Source organism: Quercus lobata, chromosome 12, assembly GCF_001633185.2.
Source record: "Quercus lobata isolate SW786 chromosome 12, ValleyOak3.0 Primary Assembly, whole genome shotgun sequence".
Lineage (NCBI taxonomy): Eukaryota > Viridiplantae > Streptophyta > Magnoliopsida > Fagales > Fagaceae > Quercus > Quercus lobata.
This window is the reverse complement of record NC_044915.1, coordinates 36,758,083-36,778,528: the sequence shown is the minus strand read 5'-3', so window position 1 is coordinate 36,778,528 and position 20,446 is coordinate 36,758,083. Positions and strand designations below refer to the sequence as shown.

The 20,446-nt window shown below is 36.0% G+C and overlaps 1 protein-coding gene across 1 annotated transcript; it reads right to left on the bottom strand.

Moving 5' to 3' along the window:
• Window positions 1-7,252: 7,252 nt before the first annotated feature.
• On the bottom strand, window positions 7,253-10,418 carry LOC115972158 (probable mitochondrial adenine nucleotide transporter BTL3). Its single transcript, XM_031092338.1, has 4 exons — window positions 9,693-10,418; window positions 8,838-9,141; window positions 8,184-8,651; window positions 7,253-7,611 (listed from the first exon to the last, which is right to left on the bottom strand). The coding sequence occupies exons 1-4, from the start codon at window positions 10,175-10,177 to the stop codon at window positions 7,543-7,545; spliced, it is 1,326 nt and encodes a 441-aa protein (XP_030948198.1). The 5' UTR covers window positions 10,178-10,418; the 3' UTR covers window positions 7,253-7,542.
• Between the last annotated feature and the right edge of the window lie 10,028 nt (window positions 10,419-20,446).

The window sequence follows — 20,446 nt, the reverse complement described above, 5'->3', positions numbered from 1 at the left end:
CTATTTGGGGAACCAAACCCGCAAGGTTTTGTTTCTCGTCCCCGAGTGTGGTATTTGAGATTTTCACCTCAGGCACTTTGGCCGATATTGGCTTGACACCCTAGTCTCACATCGGTTAGAGATGCGCTCCACTCATGACTTATAAGCCCTTGGAGCAACCATGAGTGTACCACTACTACGCACCGTTTTTTTTTTTTTTTTTTCTTTTTCTTTTTTCTACAAAATATATGTATTTCGTTCTACTTCATTTCTTTATAGACTCCCAAAAGAAGCCGCTAAGAAGATTAGTTTTTTTTTTTTTTTCCTTTGGTTTTTAAGCTTATAAATCATTTATGTGGTCCCATTAATTTAAGTTGTCTCTTGTCTCCTTAATTAGTATATTATGTGAAATTAGTAGTATTTTCATGAACTTTTATTTTGAAAAAATAAAACATTATTTTTACTACACCCTAACAATATAAAAAATATATAATTTTACTGATGATATATTGAAAAAAAAAATTATAAAATTATACTAACAAGAAGAGATTGGTTGATATCATGGAATATTAGTCGTACCTCTTCAATGTCACAAATATTTTTAAAAAAATTTATAAGATCTTTAATTGATAATTTGATATGATGAAAATAAGATATAAAATAATAAATTCTCATTTAGAAGATATTTAAAGTGAATAAAAAGGGATGAAATGAAATGCATCCTTAAAAGAAGATGGTATTACGTATCTAGGGGATGTATCACCCCCCACTCACACAACAAATTTTCTCCCTCTTAAGCCATTTTGCTCTCCCATCATTTAGAGAGACATTGATCTAATTAAATTAAATGCACCAAAATACCTTCAATCACATCAATTTTCACTTATTAAATTAATAACAAACATAGATAAACATTTATATAATTATTGAGTCAACTTTAAGTACAATTCTTGAAGCATATATGTAGGGTTTTTTTTTAAAAAAAAAAAAAAAAAATTCTTAAGCATGTGGTTGCATTGGCAATAATCCAATTTGTTGAATTTCTTAATCTTTGGGGAAGAGAACATCGCATACTTGATTTGATTAAAAATATAAAGTATAACACCTAAAAAACCTATACTTAAGTTTTGGCCACTCTTTTCTTTTCTTTTTTTTTTCCTTTTTTTTTGAGAAGAATGTAAGTGGAGTCAAATTATGGAGTCATACAAGAACAAGATTAGATGAGATGTCCCTATTCAAACATTTAGATCATGAGTGTCTAACACTTGTCTAGCCAAAACATGCGCTATTGCATTTGCTTAACGTTTTGCATGAGGAAACTTGCACATGATGTTTCCAACATGGTTCTTAGACCCATACTGGACCGTACAGTCCGACCCCATTAACCGTGAACCTCTCACTATTGTGATTCTATTAGAACTAAGAACCTCTCAATGTGAAAAAAGCATGAAACCGCTCGAACTGCAGCTGGACTATACGGTTCTATGAACCGTAACCGACTTTTTCGGTTTGCACAGTTTCATTTTTTCAGACCTGGAACTCATTTGTAAGGAAAGAAAATAGGGAAGAAGGAGAAAAGGAAGAAGATGACGACGAAGCAAGGGTGGCGCCATGAAGAAGCTGCTTCTTCTTCTTTCTTTTTTTTCTTCTTCTTCTCTATCTGTCTCCACTACTCTGTAATGACTTAGGCCCCATTTGGTAGAGTTGTTTAACAACTCATTTTCAGTTTTTAAACAACATTACACATATTTTCACATACTTTTTCACTTACACGTATTTTAAAAAACTACAAATATTACTCAAACTACTCTACCAAACGAGCCCTTAATTCTCTCTTCTTCTTTTTCTTTTTTGCTAAACTTTGTTATGTATATGGTTTCTCACTTTCTCTTTCTTTGTTTTGTATTTGTTTTTGAAGTTTTCTAAGCTCTCCACGTGACTACACTGACACTAGCATTGGAAATATTGAAAACTTTTAATTTTTGAATAAAAGATGAGTTGAATCCATTACTTCTTTTTAGCTTTGGCCTTTGAGCCCAATGTGATGTGACATAATGTACGTGTATTGCCAGATTGCCACTGTATTGCAATAAATTTATATTTAGAATAATACTAATATTACAATATTTTTAACAATATTTGTCATAAGTTATGAGCAATGAAAATGTGAACCAACATACATCTACAATTTTTTTCACTACTCACAATTTATCATATAACAAATTGTAGCAAAAATTGTGTGAAATATTATAATACTAGTATTGCTATAATATTTAAAGTTTTTTTTTTTGGAAATAGATATTGTAGGGGCCTTGGGCTCTGGGGCCCGTTATTTGGGTATATGATGGGCCTAAAGCCCAAGCCGAGGACTAATAGCGTCCAAGAAGGGGTAATCGCTGTCAAAAGGGCCCATGTTGGCACAAGGAGAAGTTAGTGGAAATCATAACTACCTTGAGAGTTGTGCCGAGGATGAGAGCCTCCTCGGCTAACCAAGGCCGAGGTCAGTAGAGGTGGCTTGTTGTTTGGAAAAATGTCACAGAAAAACCCGGATGATATGGATGAGCATTACGAGAACTCAGGATAGGGAGATGTCTTAAATATCTAAAGAGAAAGCTGCTACCTCTGCATTAAATGCACTGCAACTAACTTCTTGGCCGCATTAATGTAGAAGTGATACCTGAACATTGTATTTCAGTTTTACAGCTACTACATAAGGACTTATAGGGAGTGTTGATGGGACAAGTATCCACACCAACCGTTTGGCAAGCACGTGGAGGGTGAATATGAAAAGGAGAGACAGTATAAAAGATGGAGGAGAGTGTAAGATAAGGGGATCGGAAAATTCAGGAAAGAAACACCGTAGCAGTCTACAATCAAATTTGTAACATTACCTTAGAACTTTATATAAGAACCAGTGTCCTCGGATTCCGCCGAGGACGTCTTTTTCTTCAGTTTACACTTGTGTATTTTCATTCTTTTGTCATCAATACCCTATCTAACTCGTTGTTCGGTTAACTAAAATCCAGTTTTCTAACCCATTCTCTACAAATTCATTGTTTTTGGGCTTTTTGGGCCTAAGTTCATCCACACGTTGGGCTAGGAACTCAAATCGGGTCCTTACAGATATACTTATACTTATAATTATAATTATAAATTATTAAATAATTATTTTAATTTTTAAATTACTAGATAATTTAAATATTTTATTTTATTTGAGGTAAGTGTCCTTCCCATTCTTATAGTATAATAATAATTATATTATTATTAATATTATCACAAGTTTTACTAATTAACATGTAAATAAATAAAGATATAATCTATTTATATTTGCTTAGGATTTGACATTTCTTATTTATCTTGTGAAAGTTATGATATAAAAAATATTTGAAAGATAGATTTCTACATTAAATTAGACTATTTTAGTTAATTGTTCTATTTTTATTAATTTAATGTTTTTATTTATATTTAAAATAATTATTAAATTAATTATGACGTTATCATGGTTCGACTTCGGTTCGACTTCGGTCCAACTTCGGTTCGACCTCAAAAACCTTAAACCTCTTTCTTTTACAGTTCAATGAATGGTTCGGGTTTGAAAACCATGGTTTCCAATGTAGAAAAACTTGGAGCATTGTTCATGAGAGTTTGTACAACTAATGCTAAAGTCCCATCACAACACAAATGAAATATACAACCACAACCCTACCTCATTTATACACGTATACGAGGAATGTAAGAGTGCGAGTATATATATAAATTGCTAATGAGAGTGTCCAGAAGTGAATAGAACCACCATTGGACCCCCCCTAATTTAAAAAAAAAAATTATTATTATATATATGTGTACTAATTTTAGCAATTTTATTCTATAAAATTACATTTTGTTTCCCTTTAACAATATTATTGATTCTTTTAAGAGTAATGTTATACTTACAAATTTTTTTATAATATTTTTACAAACTGTTTTGGTAGCAAATTCTTATTGTTTCGCTTATAGGCACCACTCACATCATTTTTTACTTACCAATAACCACTTATCACATTAGTAATTTATAAAAACCTTGTAGCTCTAGCATTTTCCTCATTTTAGTGACCATAAAAAAAATTATAGATCTAAAATTTAAAACAAAATATACAAGCCCCCCCCCCCCCAAAAAAGCTCAACAACAAAATTACTAGTAAAAAAAAAAAAAAAGCTCAATTAACTAATTGTATCCAAAATAAATAACTCTACCCTTTAAAAAATTCTAAACAAAAAAATTTTATTCTTACCCACACAGAAAAAAAAAAAATCTCAACAGTTAAGTAGCAAAGCCAGAGGTTGAAACTGCTGCACACAGCCAATAGTAAAGCCGCCCCCTTAACTCAAAGTTCTGGTTCCGTCCCTATAACTTTTTAAGAGTCGATTATTTCCCTAAGTGTGTGTAGTCATCTATTTTAAAGTATGATTATTCACTAGGTGTATATATAATTTATCATCTCACACATATCAGAGATGAATCTTTTAGAATTTTTTTTTTTTTTTTAGAAATAATTACAACATGCTGCTAACCCCGCAGTTCGAACCATTTCCCTCTTAGGCCCCCAAGCACTTTGTACATGGGGAGGTGTCAATTCAGCTACAAGATCTTTGACAAATCTTTTAGAGTTGGTCGCAAGATACTAACCAATGGTGCTGACATTGTGGATCTAATGAGACTCTAGGAAAATTAGGCCAATCCCTTGGGATTCTGTGTGATTCTAGATTTCTGTTTAGACAAAATCTACAAGTTAGGGAGCATCAAATTAAATGCATCAAATGATGAAAAGTATGTTCTAGTTAAATCAACTGGTAAAGTCTCTGACTGTTGAATAAGAGATCTGGATTTCAATCTCCACTTACACTAAAAACCGATTGATGTCTTAATCTAATGATAAAGCATACGCCATAAATTGAAACTCTTAAAAAAAAAAAAAAAATGATGAAAGTCACGACACATTCTATTCTATTTGGAATGCCAAGACAGACCTCGATGTTCAGTCTGTTCAATCTCAATGGTAAGCTCGAAAATATTTAAAACAAGCATGGCAATATTAATAAATGGGAATTGAAGTTACGAGAGCTGTTCACCAAAGCTGCCTTCCTGGTAGTTGGCTTGTTGTTAGTTGTTGGTAGTTGGAAATTGCGTGGTCAAGTTTGTGGACTACAGAGGAGTAACTAGGGTACCGGCTATGTTGACAACGCAAATTTATTATCACTGCTATAGACAAATGTAGGTTGAGGTGGTTCATTAATTCCTCTTGAAATGATTTGAAGAGGAGAGGCAATTATTGTGTGCTACAAATATGAAAGAGGACGTTACCGGCTAGCTAGAAGGAATGCAGATTAAAAAATAAATTCACAATAGTTTTTATACTGGCACGTTAAATTGTGATGAAATAATGTTACTTTTTCAGGCAGCCACTAAAACTTTTTTTTTACATCAATTCCAACATGTGTCAAGAGTTTCGTAGTTCAATTAGTTAGCGTACCTCTTTATACTAATGTAAAACAACAAACTCCAGATGATTAGTCTGAATCATTACTGGGCATATGAGCTTTAAATCATTTACCACACAATACATTTAACTAAACCAAGTTAAAACCAGATCACCAAGGACGGAGTTAGGATCCCGAGTTGGGGGGCTGTAGTATAAAAAGAAGATTATTATGAAATTTCGAGAAAAAAAAAATTGAAAAAGTTATGAAATTTCAATTAGTATTAACAAACTGTCAACAAAGACAAAAACACAACTATTAACTATACCATTTATCTATTTTGTATCGTTTGTGGCTAAAAAAAATTCAATTTATAATAATAATAATAATAATAATCACCCGGTAACATAATTGACTCCCACCTCATGTATTTATTGCTATACTTAAATAGTTGCAGGAACGTAGGTGAAATTCAATTAGTATTAACAAACTGTCAACAAAGATAAAAACACAACTATTAACTATACCATTTATCTATTTTGTATCGTTTGTGGCTAAAACAAATTCAATTTATAATAATAATAATAATAATCACCCGCTAACATAATTGAGTCCCACCTCATATATTTATTGCTATACTTAAATAGTTGTAGGAATGTAGGTGAAATTTTTTATCCAAACTGTAATTTTGGACCCATTTGATCCACTAGTTTTTTATTTTTATTGTAGAGATAATATCTTTCAATGTACTGACTCACTACACAACACACGAGTCATTATTGAAACAGATAAAGAGAGAAAGAGGCATTAAGCTCTCTGCCCCTCTCTTCTCTATTTCAGATAGTATAAAGGAATTGAGAAAGTAAAAAGATAAAGATCTCCTGCTCAAATGAGAGAGAGATAGAAATACCAAATTTAGAGGCTGAAGTGTAGCTTTGTCATATGTGTTGTGCTAGAAGTGTGCTTAATCTGCAGCCAAATTGTGTTGCAGTTCAGCGTCTCTCTCATTTAAGGTTTTTTTTTTTTTTTTTTTTTTTTTTTTTTTTTTTTTGGAATTTGATGGCAGGATCAAAAATTTAAATTCATAGAATAGTTTTGTTTCAGAAATTTTTAAGGGCTGGGATTTTTTTATTTTGGTAAAATTTGTAAATTAGGCTAAATTTTGTAACTTCCTTATCGTTGGTTTTCTTAGGGGGGGCCACTGCCCCCAAAGCCAAAGAATGGCTCCGTCCCTGAGATCACGTTTTCCATGAATCCATATCCTCTAGCCAAACTTTCTATTGAAAATTTCGGTGACATTGTCAACTCCAACAGAATCATTAGCTATATGATATTTCATATTTACTTCATGCGCTGAACTGCTAAATGAACTAACAGATTGCGGTGGCAGAAACAACTTACAAGAGTCCATAGGGCATCGAGTTACCTCCAGTCTCGTCTGCAGTTGATGCTCAGGTGAAGATCTCACCAAGCAAGATAGCCACTTTTTTTTTTTTTACATGTGCTTGTATAGAATCATAAATATTTGTTTGATTTTATTCAAATACAATTGCATTTAATGAAATAATCTGGATGCATATTGTTAACAAAAACAATTTGACATGCGTTCAATGGTGTACATTTATGGATTCGGTGGTCCTGGTTCCTATTAAATGACACATATCACCCACCCACCAAAGCAAATCAGATCTTAATTGTAGTCATTTTGAAACACACCACACCCACACAAACTGTGGCCCCCAACATGAAAATCTGCTAACATGTCCAAATCTAAAATGAACATTGCCGATCAAATTAAAATTCTTAGGGTAGGAACCGAAAATGGATAGTGATGTAAGCATTCAATTAGTTAATGAGCATAGGTCTTAAATAGGGAGAAAGGCTGAGGTGTTGAGGGAGTTCTTTATTTTTCATTTTGCAATTCAAAAATATAGACAACATCGGTAGATGAGTGGTGTGGACACAGCAAAAAAATCTATAGCCTTCACTGAAGTGAACATCAATGGCAGCAATAATTCTTGCCAATCTAAAATTATATTTGGTGTTCATCTTCAAGACATTGTATAAACTCCCAACTAATTCTACCAGGGGATCTGTCGTTTCTGTTCATTCCACTTTGAGGACAATCTTCATGAATTCATACACAAAGTAACTTATTGAAGCCGAAGGAAGTACCTGAATGTGCATAACATTATAAGAAAAAACAGCAGAACATTGTTACTTTAAAGTTGAAAGAAAATGTATCACTGAAAAGGGAAAAGAAAAAATAATTCGCGACAACAAATCATTATTAAAGCAAAAATGGTGCCAAAATATCACATGAAGTCTTAGTGATAGTCAACTCTATGATACATCATAAGCTGGTTGCTTTGCATGCAGATAATTAAAACTAGATTAGAAAAAATGCCTACTGTAGAACCACAGATCTTCATAGAGAAAACCTCAAATATAATACGGTACATGCTCCCATGAAAGAGAACCCAACTAAAGGAGCAAAGCCATGGTTTTATAGTTACCTAAGTTGAAATGGTATAATGTAGTTGACAGACCTAAGATTGAAACCAAAAACTTCCAGAGCCATTATCCCCAAAAGATTTCAAAGGTATATACTGATCATAGTTTTGCAATTTTGAAAACAGTAAACAAAGATCATGTATGCATGTCAAGGAGTACCTAATGAATTTAAAAACCTAGCATGCAATACCAATTGAGGAACAAGAGTAGATCAAGATTTTTGCATAACGTGCCTGTAGCAAACTCGGAATAAGTCCTGCATACAGAGCTGGTATTCCTCCTTGCTCAACTATCTTGACACAAGTTGCCAATGCACCCAATTTAGTTGCCCGGACTTGCATTTGAAGCTGTCTTCTCACAACTTCAAATGGATACGTTGCTGCTTCTGCACAAGCACCAGCAACAGCCCCATATAATAATGTCCTAAATGGTCCCAACTCAAGCTGGTCTAAAGCATTCAGTTCCTGCCCCTGCTGATTCATATTCTGTATTCTCTTCCTTCCCTCTGGTGAATGCAGATATGCTGATTTCAGTATATCATACACACCATAGAAAACTGCACCTGAGGGTGCCATACTTATAATGGAGGGTACTAAACCCTTGTAAAGAGCAAAGAATCCTTCAGTTCGGATCATCTGATTGAAAGTATTAATAACACCACCCAAGGCTTCCCCACCAGTTGCCACCATTGTGGTCCGGATCTGAAAGGTATGGCATTTATAGTAGCATTTAGAATTTAAAAGGAATATATAGGCTGAAATCAAGTGGAGAATTTATTCTAATGTATACTGCATATGAAAGCTTCTAAAAGAAAAAACTACGCCCAATGGCAGCCAATAATTTGATCAGATTTACAAGAGAAGAGTTTATTGCAAAATGTTACATACAGTATCAAGTGGTAAACAGAGGACAGTAGCAGTTATTCCAGCAGCAGCACCAGCAATAAATCTCTCAGAATTTGTAGTTTCCTCATTTCCAGACAGTTTGAGCAACTGTTTTCTGTATGTATCATAAGCACAAAAATTAACTGCCTTAAATGGAGCTGTACGAAGAATGTTGACAAGGTTCCCCCTCCAAAATCCTCTCAAACCCTGAGAAACTGCAATAGTCTTGACAAGTTCAAACAGATTCTTTTGTTCACCGCGAACTATATATTCCAGCTTCAGTCTCTCAAGTGGGGCAACAAAGGTTCTGGTATCAACAGCATTAACACCAATTAATTTACAGATAAATTAGCTACTAAAAAAAAAAACACACTTAGTAAATGGTAGCAAGACCAACTAAAAATGACCCCAAAACTAATGATCTGTTCCTTAATATAAAATTTTCTTTGAATGCAAAGCAGAGGTCTCATTCAAATTACCAAATCAACAAGCATCAAATTATATGAGTTACTATTATAAAGGCTCTCTAGACAGCCAAAAGTGGAAGAAGCTCAAATCTCCAACCTCACTATTTGGTGTTTTGCATAATCAATAGCCCATGTTATATAAAAATGTGTGCATCTTCAACTAAACTAAATACAGCACTAGTATCATACATTATATATACACACGCGCAAGCAATTTGCAAACCAAATTATCTACGAATCAAAAATTCCCCTGCTCTAATGAAGACAAGTGTTTATGCAATTTATAACACCATGTTTACATGCCTGACACATTGTTCCATTTCTCAATTAAAGTAAATTCATATACGTTAAAATTGGAAAAAAAATAAAATTTGTAAAACCCAACACAGACCTGGAGACCATAGCGGCTATAGCACCAGACCACAGATGCTTAGTAGTGTTCATGGCATAGCCACTCCGCAACCTAACCTTGTGTTTATTTCCTTGCTCAGCACATGTCGTCGCCGTCGCCGTCGCCGTCGCCGAAGCCGCCTTATCAGACCCCTCCTCTCCGTTTTGCACCAAATACACCTTCGATTCCCGAACAAATTCATCACTCTTCAAGCTCACTGTCAAAAACCCAACTCGAGCCCTCTTCTCTCTCCCTAAAAAAACCGGTGTTTTACCACAGGTACAAGAAGAGGCCGAACCCGATACTGATAAACTAATTGAAGAAGTTGTGGATGAAGAAACTAAGTTAACGAACGAAGAAGGAACTGTGGGCTCGAGAAACAAGCCGCCGCTAACAAATGCACTGAAATTGGGATTTGGAGTATGAGAAATATGAGATTGTTCTTGTGGATGAGAGTTGGTGAAGCGGAGGTCCAGTCCTACCATTTTGGGAGTGGGAAATCTAGGGTTTGAACGTGGGAGACATGAGGTTTTTAAGCTCTGTTAGTGCTACTATGAGAGTTGTGATATTATTGGAAGATTCGAGAGAAGAGGATAAAACTGGGAGTGGGGAGCATTGGAGAAGATAGAAAATGGTGGATTCGGCTGCTTCGCTTTCATCGCCGCGCTTTGTAGCATTCGGAATTCCCTCCTCACAACTCACTCAAAACTCGTTCACTTCTTCATTTCTTTCTATTTATAGATTATAGTATTATCGTTAATTTTCAAATCTCTTTATCTAATCACCCACATTTTAGCAATTTCAGTGTTCCTTTATAACGGTTTATTTAAAAAATCGGTAAATAAATCTAAAAGTTAGCTTAAATAATGTAATGGGACCTATAAATAGTGTGTAATGGGACCCATTAAAAAAGTTGATTTTTTAAACTAATATCAAATGCATACTTAGTACTTTTTAAAAAATGTAATTTTTTTTTTAATAAAAAAGGAAATGTGATATAATTTCAGCTTATATAATTCACTCTAATTTTTAAAAAACTAATGATTTTTTTTTCACATAAAAACTAATGAATTTTAAAATAGATATGATTTGAATCTCATATCTCTTATTTAACGATAATAAATTTACTAGTTAAGCCAATTTGAATTCATATACTAGATATAATAAAGTTGTTAAATACATGGTTGCATTACTAATATAAATAGTGTTATCTTTATTTTAAAAAAGTTAAATTAAATGTAAGTTATGTTTTCTGATTAAATAGGAAACCTAATATACCATATTAAAGAATTGTACCTACCGTTCTGCTTGTATGGAAATTAACATTTTTTTTATTATTATAGAAAATGAGTCATTTAAAAAATATACATATCATGGAAAGTTATCTTTTTCTATTTTTGTGCTTTGCAGCGACATTCTAAATGGGGAAATTATTGTGTACTCCCGGAGTACCATAAATACTTACTCCCTCCTCTCACATGGATGGTGGGTCCTACTAATTAAATTCATTGTGTGACCCACTATTCATGTGAGCTAGAAAAAAGTTTTTGGTGTGCAAAAAAAAAAAAAAGTAACTTCTTTGTATAATTAAAAACATATTAGGGCAACTATAACAAGGAGATTGCTTTATGGAAAATAAATGCAGAAATAAACCAAAAATTTATTAGGATTTACTATTGACCAACTTTTGTTTTCTTTTGACTCACATTTTTTTATGTTATCAAATATTGTAAAATTTATAAAATTGTCTTTAAATAGAAGATTATTGTCGAAACAAATAGAGTCTAAGTGTCAAGAGTTTTGTACCTCAAAAGAGCTTTGTGCGGATTAAAAAAATAAACATACACACACCATTGAGTAGCATCATGGAAGGGTGGTCAATTGGCCACATTGAGGACTATTTCTTATGCTTGGTGCAATGTACACTTAAATGATGCAGGCCAATCAACAAGAACATCTTTGAGTTGAGGGCTGGTTGAATTAATGAGGGAGTGGGATGTGATGAAAACGATGATGAATCAAACAAGATGAGGAGAGAGAGGATAAGTGTTTATGTGAATCATTGATGAAAATAATATGACATAATGAAGGAGAGAGAAAATGTGTGTGTCTCTGTGAGAGGGAGAGAGGCTATTGCATATGGCATCCTTTAAGCAAGCATGGAAAGTATCAATAGAATACATAATCCAATATTAGATTTATCAAAATACGTATTAAATAAAAAGATACTGATTAGCAAAAGTTACATTAAATGTAATTTGAGTCCAACTCTATATATTATCGATAGACATGGATTCAACTTACTATAAAGTATAAACATGTTGTAAATTTTAATTTTTTATTTAATTAAAAAGAAACCGAATATTTTTCGTTGGTTAAAGTATTAAGCTATGCATAGAAATCATCTATCAGGTTATTAGATATATAATGATTAATGAACTCTGTGACATGTTCTCATTGTCTGTTATTATCAAAATAGTGTATAATCCCTTTACAAGGAATGAGGTTTTGACTTTGAGTTCCTTTCTTTTTTTTAGGTTAACCGGATAGATAAACACAGAAAGAAAAACTACAAAGTTATGGCATTGCCACGGCAGTGCCTACAATAAACGGTACCCAAAGCATCAAGCCTAATCTGTTCAATAATACAATCCGGGGGATTAACAAAAGAAATAAAATCTTGCTCCATATCAGCACCCTTCTTGGCCGAATTATCAGCACATCTATTAGCCTCTCTAAAACAGTGCTGGATCTTGTGGTGTGGAATTTTACCGAGAAGCACCCTACAGTCATCAATCAGGGGAGACAAGTACTTAGAAGATCTGTTATCACAGTTTAACATATCAACAATGAAGGATGCATCAATTTCAATAAGAAGGTGAGAAATCTGAAGTTGGATGCAAAGATTAAGACTGTCTCTGAGAGCCCAAAGTTCAGCAATAATACTAGAGGTTGTTCCTATAGATCTGGCAAAACCCCCAATCCAGTCTCCAAGACGGTTTCTAATGATTCCACCTCCTCCAGATTTGCTAGGATTAACAATGGATGAACCATCGATATTAAGATTGTTCCATTTCAAATCAGGTTTCTCCCATTTGATCCACTTGATGCTATTTGCTCCCCGAGATAACTTGGGAGAAATAATAAGGCAAAACTCCATGGTTCTGTTGTAAACTTCAGAAATTAAGGAGGGATTGGGTCTAGAGTTCTTGAAAATCCCCTTGTTTCTCTGAAGCCAAAAGAACTAGATACCATGCATAAAGAACACCTTCCACTGGAAGGAGGCACCAGGATCGAGAGATCTAGACTGGCAGTTTTCCAAAAGCTAGCAGTGCAAATCAGCACTAAAGAAATTTGGTAAACTTCCGGGGAGACCACTTTTCAGCCAAAAGTTTCTAGCCACCGTGCAATCTCTGATGACATGCAAGATAGATTCGTCAAAGGAAGAACAAAAATGGCAGCTAGTACCAATGTTAAGGCCTCTATGAGCAAGGTTCATGCTAACAGGGAGGCAATTCAGCCAGCATTTCCAAAGAAAGAATTTAATACTAGAAAGAATGTTCCCAAATCCGGCTACCATTAAACTGGTTGGGGTGGGAACCCAGATTTTTAGCAATATTGTAAGCATTTTGGAATCAAATTCTCCACAAGGGGAGGAAGCCTAGAAAATAATATCTTCCTTGGAGGAGGCATTACGAAGAGGAATGGCCTTGATGGCTTGAATCAAACTCAGGATAGATATCAAAAGAGATGCACTTTGAGTTCCTTTCTGTTACAATGGATTCTTCCGCCCTAGCCAAACTTGTAATTTCATTAATCATAAACTGAGATACAATATAAGATAAGTCCATTATGCAGAAATACATTGGAATCTATCATGACAATGCAAATTTTGATAGATTAAAGAGTATTTTTTAGCAATTAACCAACAAATTCAAAGAATAGACCACTTAATGTATCAAATGGCACAATTCAAAAAAAAAAAAAAAAAAACACACACGCACACAAATGTTACAAAAAAAAAAAAAATGCATGAGTGGGTTCCAAGTTTTGGATTAACTTAATTGATATAATTTTTTTGTCCTTGAATAAGAGATTTGAGTTTGAATCTTGCATACACTAAATATCAATTGGTTTTTTTTACAATATCTGAACACCCACGATCAGAGAGCCACATTTCTTCGAACCTAAATGGTTTAGCAAAAGGTGGAATGTCTAAACCATCTAGTGAGATCCACAGTGGGGAATGATCGGAAGAATCTGAGTGCAGATGGTGGATTTTTGTGCCTGTAAATTTCATGAACCACTCGTGGTTAGCTAACCCCCGATCTAATCTTTCCCACAGTGAATGTCCATCCGCAAAATGTTTCCTCCAAGTAAATTGGTCTCCCACATAGCCAAGATCAAGAAATCCGCATTCATCTATAACATCCCGAAAAAGTTGCATCTGAGCCTGACTTCTATTATTTCCTCCCAATTTCTCTGAGCTTCTTGTGATTTCATTGAAATCCCCGGCACAAAGCCAAGGAAGATGATGTCTGGTGTTGAGCGACCTCAGCTTATTCCATGCTTCAACTCTCTTATGTGTTGCCGGTTCTCCATAGAAGCCTGTAAATCTCCAAACTTCATCACTACCTTTATTAATTATAGAATCAATGTGGTATTTGGAGAAAGAATCCACACTAACATCAATGGAATTTTTCCAATATAGAGCCAAACCCCCACCACCTCTAGGATTTCTTTCCACATAGAACATATTGTCAAACTTGATATTTCTTTGAACTTCTTTTAGCCTAGCTTCATCCGCCCATGTTTCGGCTAAAAACAAAACGGAGGGATCTTTTGCCCGAACCACTACTTCGAGCTCCTTTCCTGTACGCAGGTTCCCAAGCCCGCGACAGTTCCAAACTATGAGACTCATTGCGCTTGGCGGGACTGCTGAGCAGCCTCCGCCATTGGATTTTTCTGACTTTCTCCCTTTGAAACCTGTGATTTTTTGGTAGGTAACTCAGGAAAATATTCCACTTCTTGTTCTCTGTTTCTTTTTTTAGCCGTAGGGCTCAATGGTGAATCAGTCTCCATAGGATTTTCCCTAGCCAATCTCTTCCATGTGCGCAAAGTTTTACTCCCTTGATTGGATGGTGGGGAATTTTCTTTTACTTGATGATGTTGCTCTAGAGACACTTGAGTTTGCATGGAAGGAGTTAGATACTTTTCCCTGGTTGGTGGGGCCTGTGATGCACCAACTGAAGTTTTGTCCACGTGTGTTTCACATTTATCAAACTTACTAATTTCAGAGTCAATGTCCTGTATCTGCGTCTCAAAGTCAGCAGCATTAGTATGGAATGAAGTTAAATTGTAATTCGAAATTATTACCTCAGAAAATTGGTTGCAAAACTCTCGGCCAGTCTGCATGATCTGCTCCCCTAAATTACGTGACTCCATATTTGTCTCCGTCCTCTGTTCAGCGTCATTCTTCTCATCAGAAACAGACCGGGCAGCCCTTTCCTTGGTAGATTTGGCCGCCATCTCAGCTGTCTCGGCCTTCTTCATCCGTTGAGCATGACTTTGAACTCCCCCCAAGCCGTCGCCTATACCAGGAACCACAATGAAAGGAGTTTTTCCAGGATTGTATGGCAGAGCTCGCAGCCACGGTCCATATTCATGAGGCTCTGTTTTTTCAGAATTCTTTTTTGCTAACCAGATTTCACAGTCTTTCCCATCATGTGAGATTAAACCACACCAATAGCAAAAGTTAGGAAGTTTTTCATATTTGAAAGAAGCCCATACCTCCTCATTATCTTCCAACGCTATCCGTCGACCTCGACACAGAGGCTTTGAAACATCTATCTCCACGTGAACACGTAAGAAATCACCCCCCACTAGTTCGTTAGAGTTCTCACATGGAGTTACCTGTCCGAGAGTCTCGCCCAATTCAATTGCAATCTCTGGATCAAGCATTCGCATCGGCAAACCGTGTATTTGCACCCAAATTTTCAGCTTTGTGAATCTCAAAAACCTCGCTGGAATAGATCCATCAAATCTCTGTAATAGGACAACATGCTTATCGAAGGTCCAAGGTTCATTGACAAGGACCCGTTCTGCATCAGATTCAAGTTCAAAAACAAAAAGGAGGATGTGATCTCCTACTTCGCGCACCTTAAACTCCTTTTTGGCTCTCCATAAGGGCTTAAAAGTACGCCCTACTGCTTCCACATTAAGGGCTCTCTTAGTGAGAAATTTTGCAGCCAAAACAAACTCCTTGCTGCATGTATTTTTTGATTTAGACAGACTGAGTTTAGTATCTTCTTCCTCTGTCAGTGAGAGTTTTTTCCAGTCGAAGAGAATATCATCCATGGGGTAACGCTAGAGTGAAAGAGTATAGAAAGAGTTAGACCACACGTAAGAGAAAACGGAGGTCAAGAAGGACCCTACTGTTATGGATGGTTAACAGAGGGGAGAGGCTATCATTCCGAGGAAGATAACAAGGTTCTACGATCTAACAACTCAAAGAGCGGCTAGGGCAACTCAGAGAGCGGCTAGGGCGAGAAAAAAAGATTGATTTGAACCTAAAGCGATTGATTTGAACCTAAAGCACAAAATAGAAAGATGTGGTAGAGAGGAGGAAAACCATGACCATGTTATGCACAAAATAGAAAGATGTGGTAGAGAACTCCGCAAATGGGAGCGAGATTGCTTTGGGAATGTCAAATTGATACTGAGTCGGAAGAGAAAGGACCTAAAGGAGGCCGAAACAATAGCCATGAGAACTGGGAATAATATGCATGTCCGTGTGTTGCAAAAGGAGATAGCTGAGTTGATTGATAAAGAAAATAGACTGTGGTTCCAAAGAGCAAAGGTCACGTGGGCTAAATTTGGGGACAGAAACTCTAAATTTTTTCACAGCCATGCGTCTCAGAGGAAGAGGAAAAATTTGATTAGAAAGCTGAAAGATCCAAATGGCCGAGTGATGGACACCAATGAAGATATAGCTGATTGCCTGGTGCACTACTACCAAGATCTTCTTCAATCACACAACCAGCAATTCTGCTCTGCAGCTACGAATTCCATCCAAAAAGTAATTACTGAGGACATGAATTCTATGCTCTCATCCGAATTCACTCTCTTGGAGGTAAAGCAAGCCATCAATCAAATGGCCCCACTTAAGGCTCCCGGACCGGATGGTATGCCTCCTCTCTTTTATCAGCATTATTGGAACTTAATTGGTCATGATATCTCTAATTCTGTGTTACATTACCTTAATTCTGCTACTTTACCTGATCACCTTAATCACACTTTTATCACTCTTATTCCTAAAAAGAAAAACCCTGAATTTGCCTCTGAATTTAGACCGATCAGTTTGTGCAATGTATTGTATAAAATTTTCTCTAAAGTGCTAGCAAATAGACTTAAGAAAATTTTGCCAAATATTATAACTGATAATCAGAGTGCATTCACCAAAAGTCGTCTTATTTCTGACAATATTCTTGTAGCTTTTGAATCTTTACATAGTATGCAGAAGCACACAGGAAAGGAAGGGTATATGGCCATCAAGCTTGACATGAGCAAAGCATATGACAGAGTGGAGTGGGATTATCTGTCTTCAGTTATGGTTAAGATGGGTTTCAATGAACATTGGATCCGTCTTATGATGCTGTGTGTTAAATCTGTGACATATTCCATATTGGTTAATGGGGAACCTAAAGGCATGATCATTCCAACAAGGGGCATTAGACAAGGAGACCCACTCTCACCTTTCCTTTTCCTGCTTTGCACCGAAGGATTAAATGGGTTGATCAACCAAGCCGCTCATCAGGGTCACATCAAAGGCTATTCTCTCTGTAGAAATAGCCCTCGGTTAACTCACCTTTTGTTTACAGATGATAGCTTGTTATTTTGCAGGGCCACCATAGAGGAGTGCCAAAGAGTTCTGGACATATTGGAAGTTTATGGGAGATGTTCTGGCCAGCAGATTAACCGAAGCAAGACGACAATCTTCTTCAGTAAATCTACGAGGGATGACATCAGAAACCAGATAAAGTTGGCATTGGGGGTTCCAGAAATTGTTCAATATGAGAGATACTTGGGATTACCATCATTGGTGGGCAGAAACAAAAAAGCAAGCTTCAACTATATAAAGGAGCGTGTCTGGAAAAAATTACAAGGATGGAAGGAGAAACTCCTCTCACAGGCTGGAAGGGAAATCTTAATCAAAGCAGTTGTCCAAGCTATCCCTACCTACACTATGAGTTGCTTCAAACTTCCTTTGGGTCTTTGCTCAGAAATTGAGAGCCTGATACGAAGATTTTGGTGGGGCCAGAAAGGTGATAGGAGGAAAATTCACTGGGTGAAATGGGAAACTCTTTGCCTCCCAAAAATGGAAGGAGGTATGGGCTTCAAGGATCTAGCTAATTTCAACGATGCCCTCTTGGCTAAGCAAGCTTGGAGATTACTTCATAATAAGGACTCCCTCTTCTATAAAGTCTTTAAAATGAAGTTTTTTCCAAATTGCAGCATTTGGGAGGCACAAGAATCTAATACCGGTTCACATGCTTGGAATAGCATCTTAAAGGGTAGAGATGTGCTTCTTAAGGGTGCACGATGGAGGATTGGTTGTGGAGAGGCAGTTAGCATATGGAACGATGCATGGTTACCATCTGTGGAGCATCCAAGAGTCCTATCTGATATCACTCCAGGCTTTGAAGAGGGGAGGGTCTCTGACCTCATCAACCCACTCACAAGAACATGGGACTCACACTTAGTCCATGGACTACTATCACCAGAAGAAGCTGCTCTAGTCCTTAGCATTCCTTTAAGTCGTACTCCGGTGGAGGATAAGATCATTTGGCCCTTTACCTCCTCAGGTAAGTATACTGTAAACTCGGGTTCTAAATTTCTAACTAAACTCAATTCTGTGCAGGTTCCTACAACCAACCAGCAGCGGCAAAGTGGTCTTTGGAAGCAGATTTGGGGTCTTAATGTTCCTAATAAGGTGCGGCATTTCATGTGGAGAGTATGCAAGGAAGCTGTACCTGCAAAACACAATCTAATGAGGAGGAAGATCTTAATGGAAGACAAATGCGAGCACTGTGGTGTGGAGTCTGAGACAGCACTTCATGCTGTTTGGGAATGTGCTATGCTTGATGTAATATGGGAGGCCGTTCCAGGTTTTGAAAGCCGGCGACAACATGCAATCTCAAGCACCAAAGACCTGATTAGCGTGTTTCATGAGAAAAGGAAAAACGTGGAACTAATGACCATGGTCATGTGGACGATTTGGCATCGACGCAACCAGCTACGTGTCAGCTCCATTGATTTTCCACGATCACAGGTCATCCAACAAGCTACTCAGGCGTTGTCTACTTTCCAACACAGCCAACAGTCCCTCAGTCAACCTTCAGCAACTCAGCGAACCCAGCCTCGCACACTGTGGTGCCCGCCTCCACCGAACTGCTTTAAATTGAATTTTGATGGAGCCTCTTTTCCGGAGCTGGATAAGGCTGGACTGGGTGTGGTCGTGCATGATAGTCAAGGAAGTATGATTGCCTCACTGTCTGAACAAGCTCCTCTGCCATTCTCATCGGACATCGTGGAAGCCATGGCAGCAGCAAGGGCGTTGGTCTTTGCACAAGAACTGGGGATAACTGAATTTGTTCTGGAAGGAGATTCTGAGGTAGTGATCAACTCTCTACGTAGCAACGAAATCTCTTTTTCTTCTTTTGGCCACCTGTTGGAGTCAGCAAAATCTTTACTCGGCCCAATGACTGGTATCAGCTTCTCCCATGTACGTAGATGTGGTAATAGAATAGCCCACAACCTAGCTAGACATGCAAGAAATGTCAGAGGTTTGTCGGTGTGGGTGGAGGATGTTCCACCACACTTAGTTGATGTACTTTTTGCCGAACCTGGCTGTTTTTTATGATATTAGTAGTCTTCTTTCTCAAAAAAAAAAAAAAAAAAAATTGGTTTTTTTTATCTAATGATAAGAAGTAATTATTATGGAATAGAACTATAAATTTAAATTCTATAGTAGCTATATATGTATATAAAAGAGATTCTCAAAGCAATTATGACCCAAAAATCAACTAAAAAAGGCCCACAATAAAAAAATCAACTTAATATCCTCAAAATATTTTTTCTTGTTTGCTCAATATTTCCCCACAATCATTATAAAAAAATTAAAATTTCCCCACCGTTCATCTTCCATCACATGACAGATGTAACCGTTCTATAAAATGGATTATAACCTATCATTTATTAAAATAATATTAAATAAATTAATATCTTATATTAACAGTTCAGATTAAATAAGTATGGTACATAAAAAAGTGTGTACCATAGGATTTTGTTCATGGTTGCTATATTTTACTTTAAGAAAAGTGCTAAAATTATTACCAATTTTATTTTTAAAAAATTTACATATTAATGTGATTATATATGTGATTCTTCAACAATATAATAAATAAATATCAAAATTAATTATTTTATGATAGAAAATACAAAATTACTGCCCAATTTACTAACTATAAAAGGTTTGTAAACTAAAATAACAATGATTGAATTGGTATTAGCTCAATAACATAAATATAATATATAAGGCATTAATGCGTAGAATTTATGTAATGAAATTTAATCTAAAATAAAAAAATTAAAAAAAAATTAAAACTTCGGCATTGATTGCCACGCTGATCAAGTAGAGTCATCCACACCATAAAACATTTAAAACCCATCAACCGTCAATATGCCTCACGTGA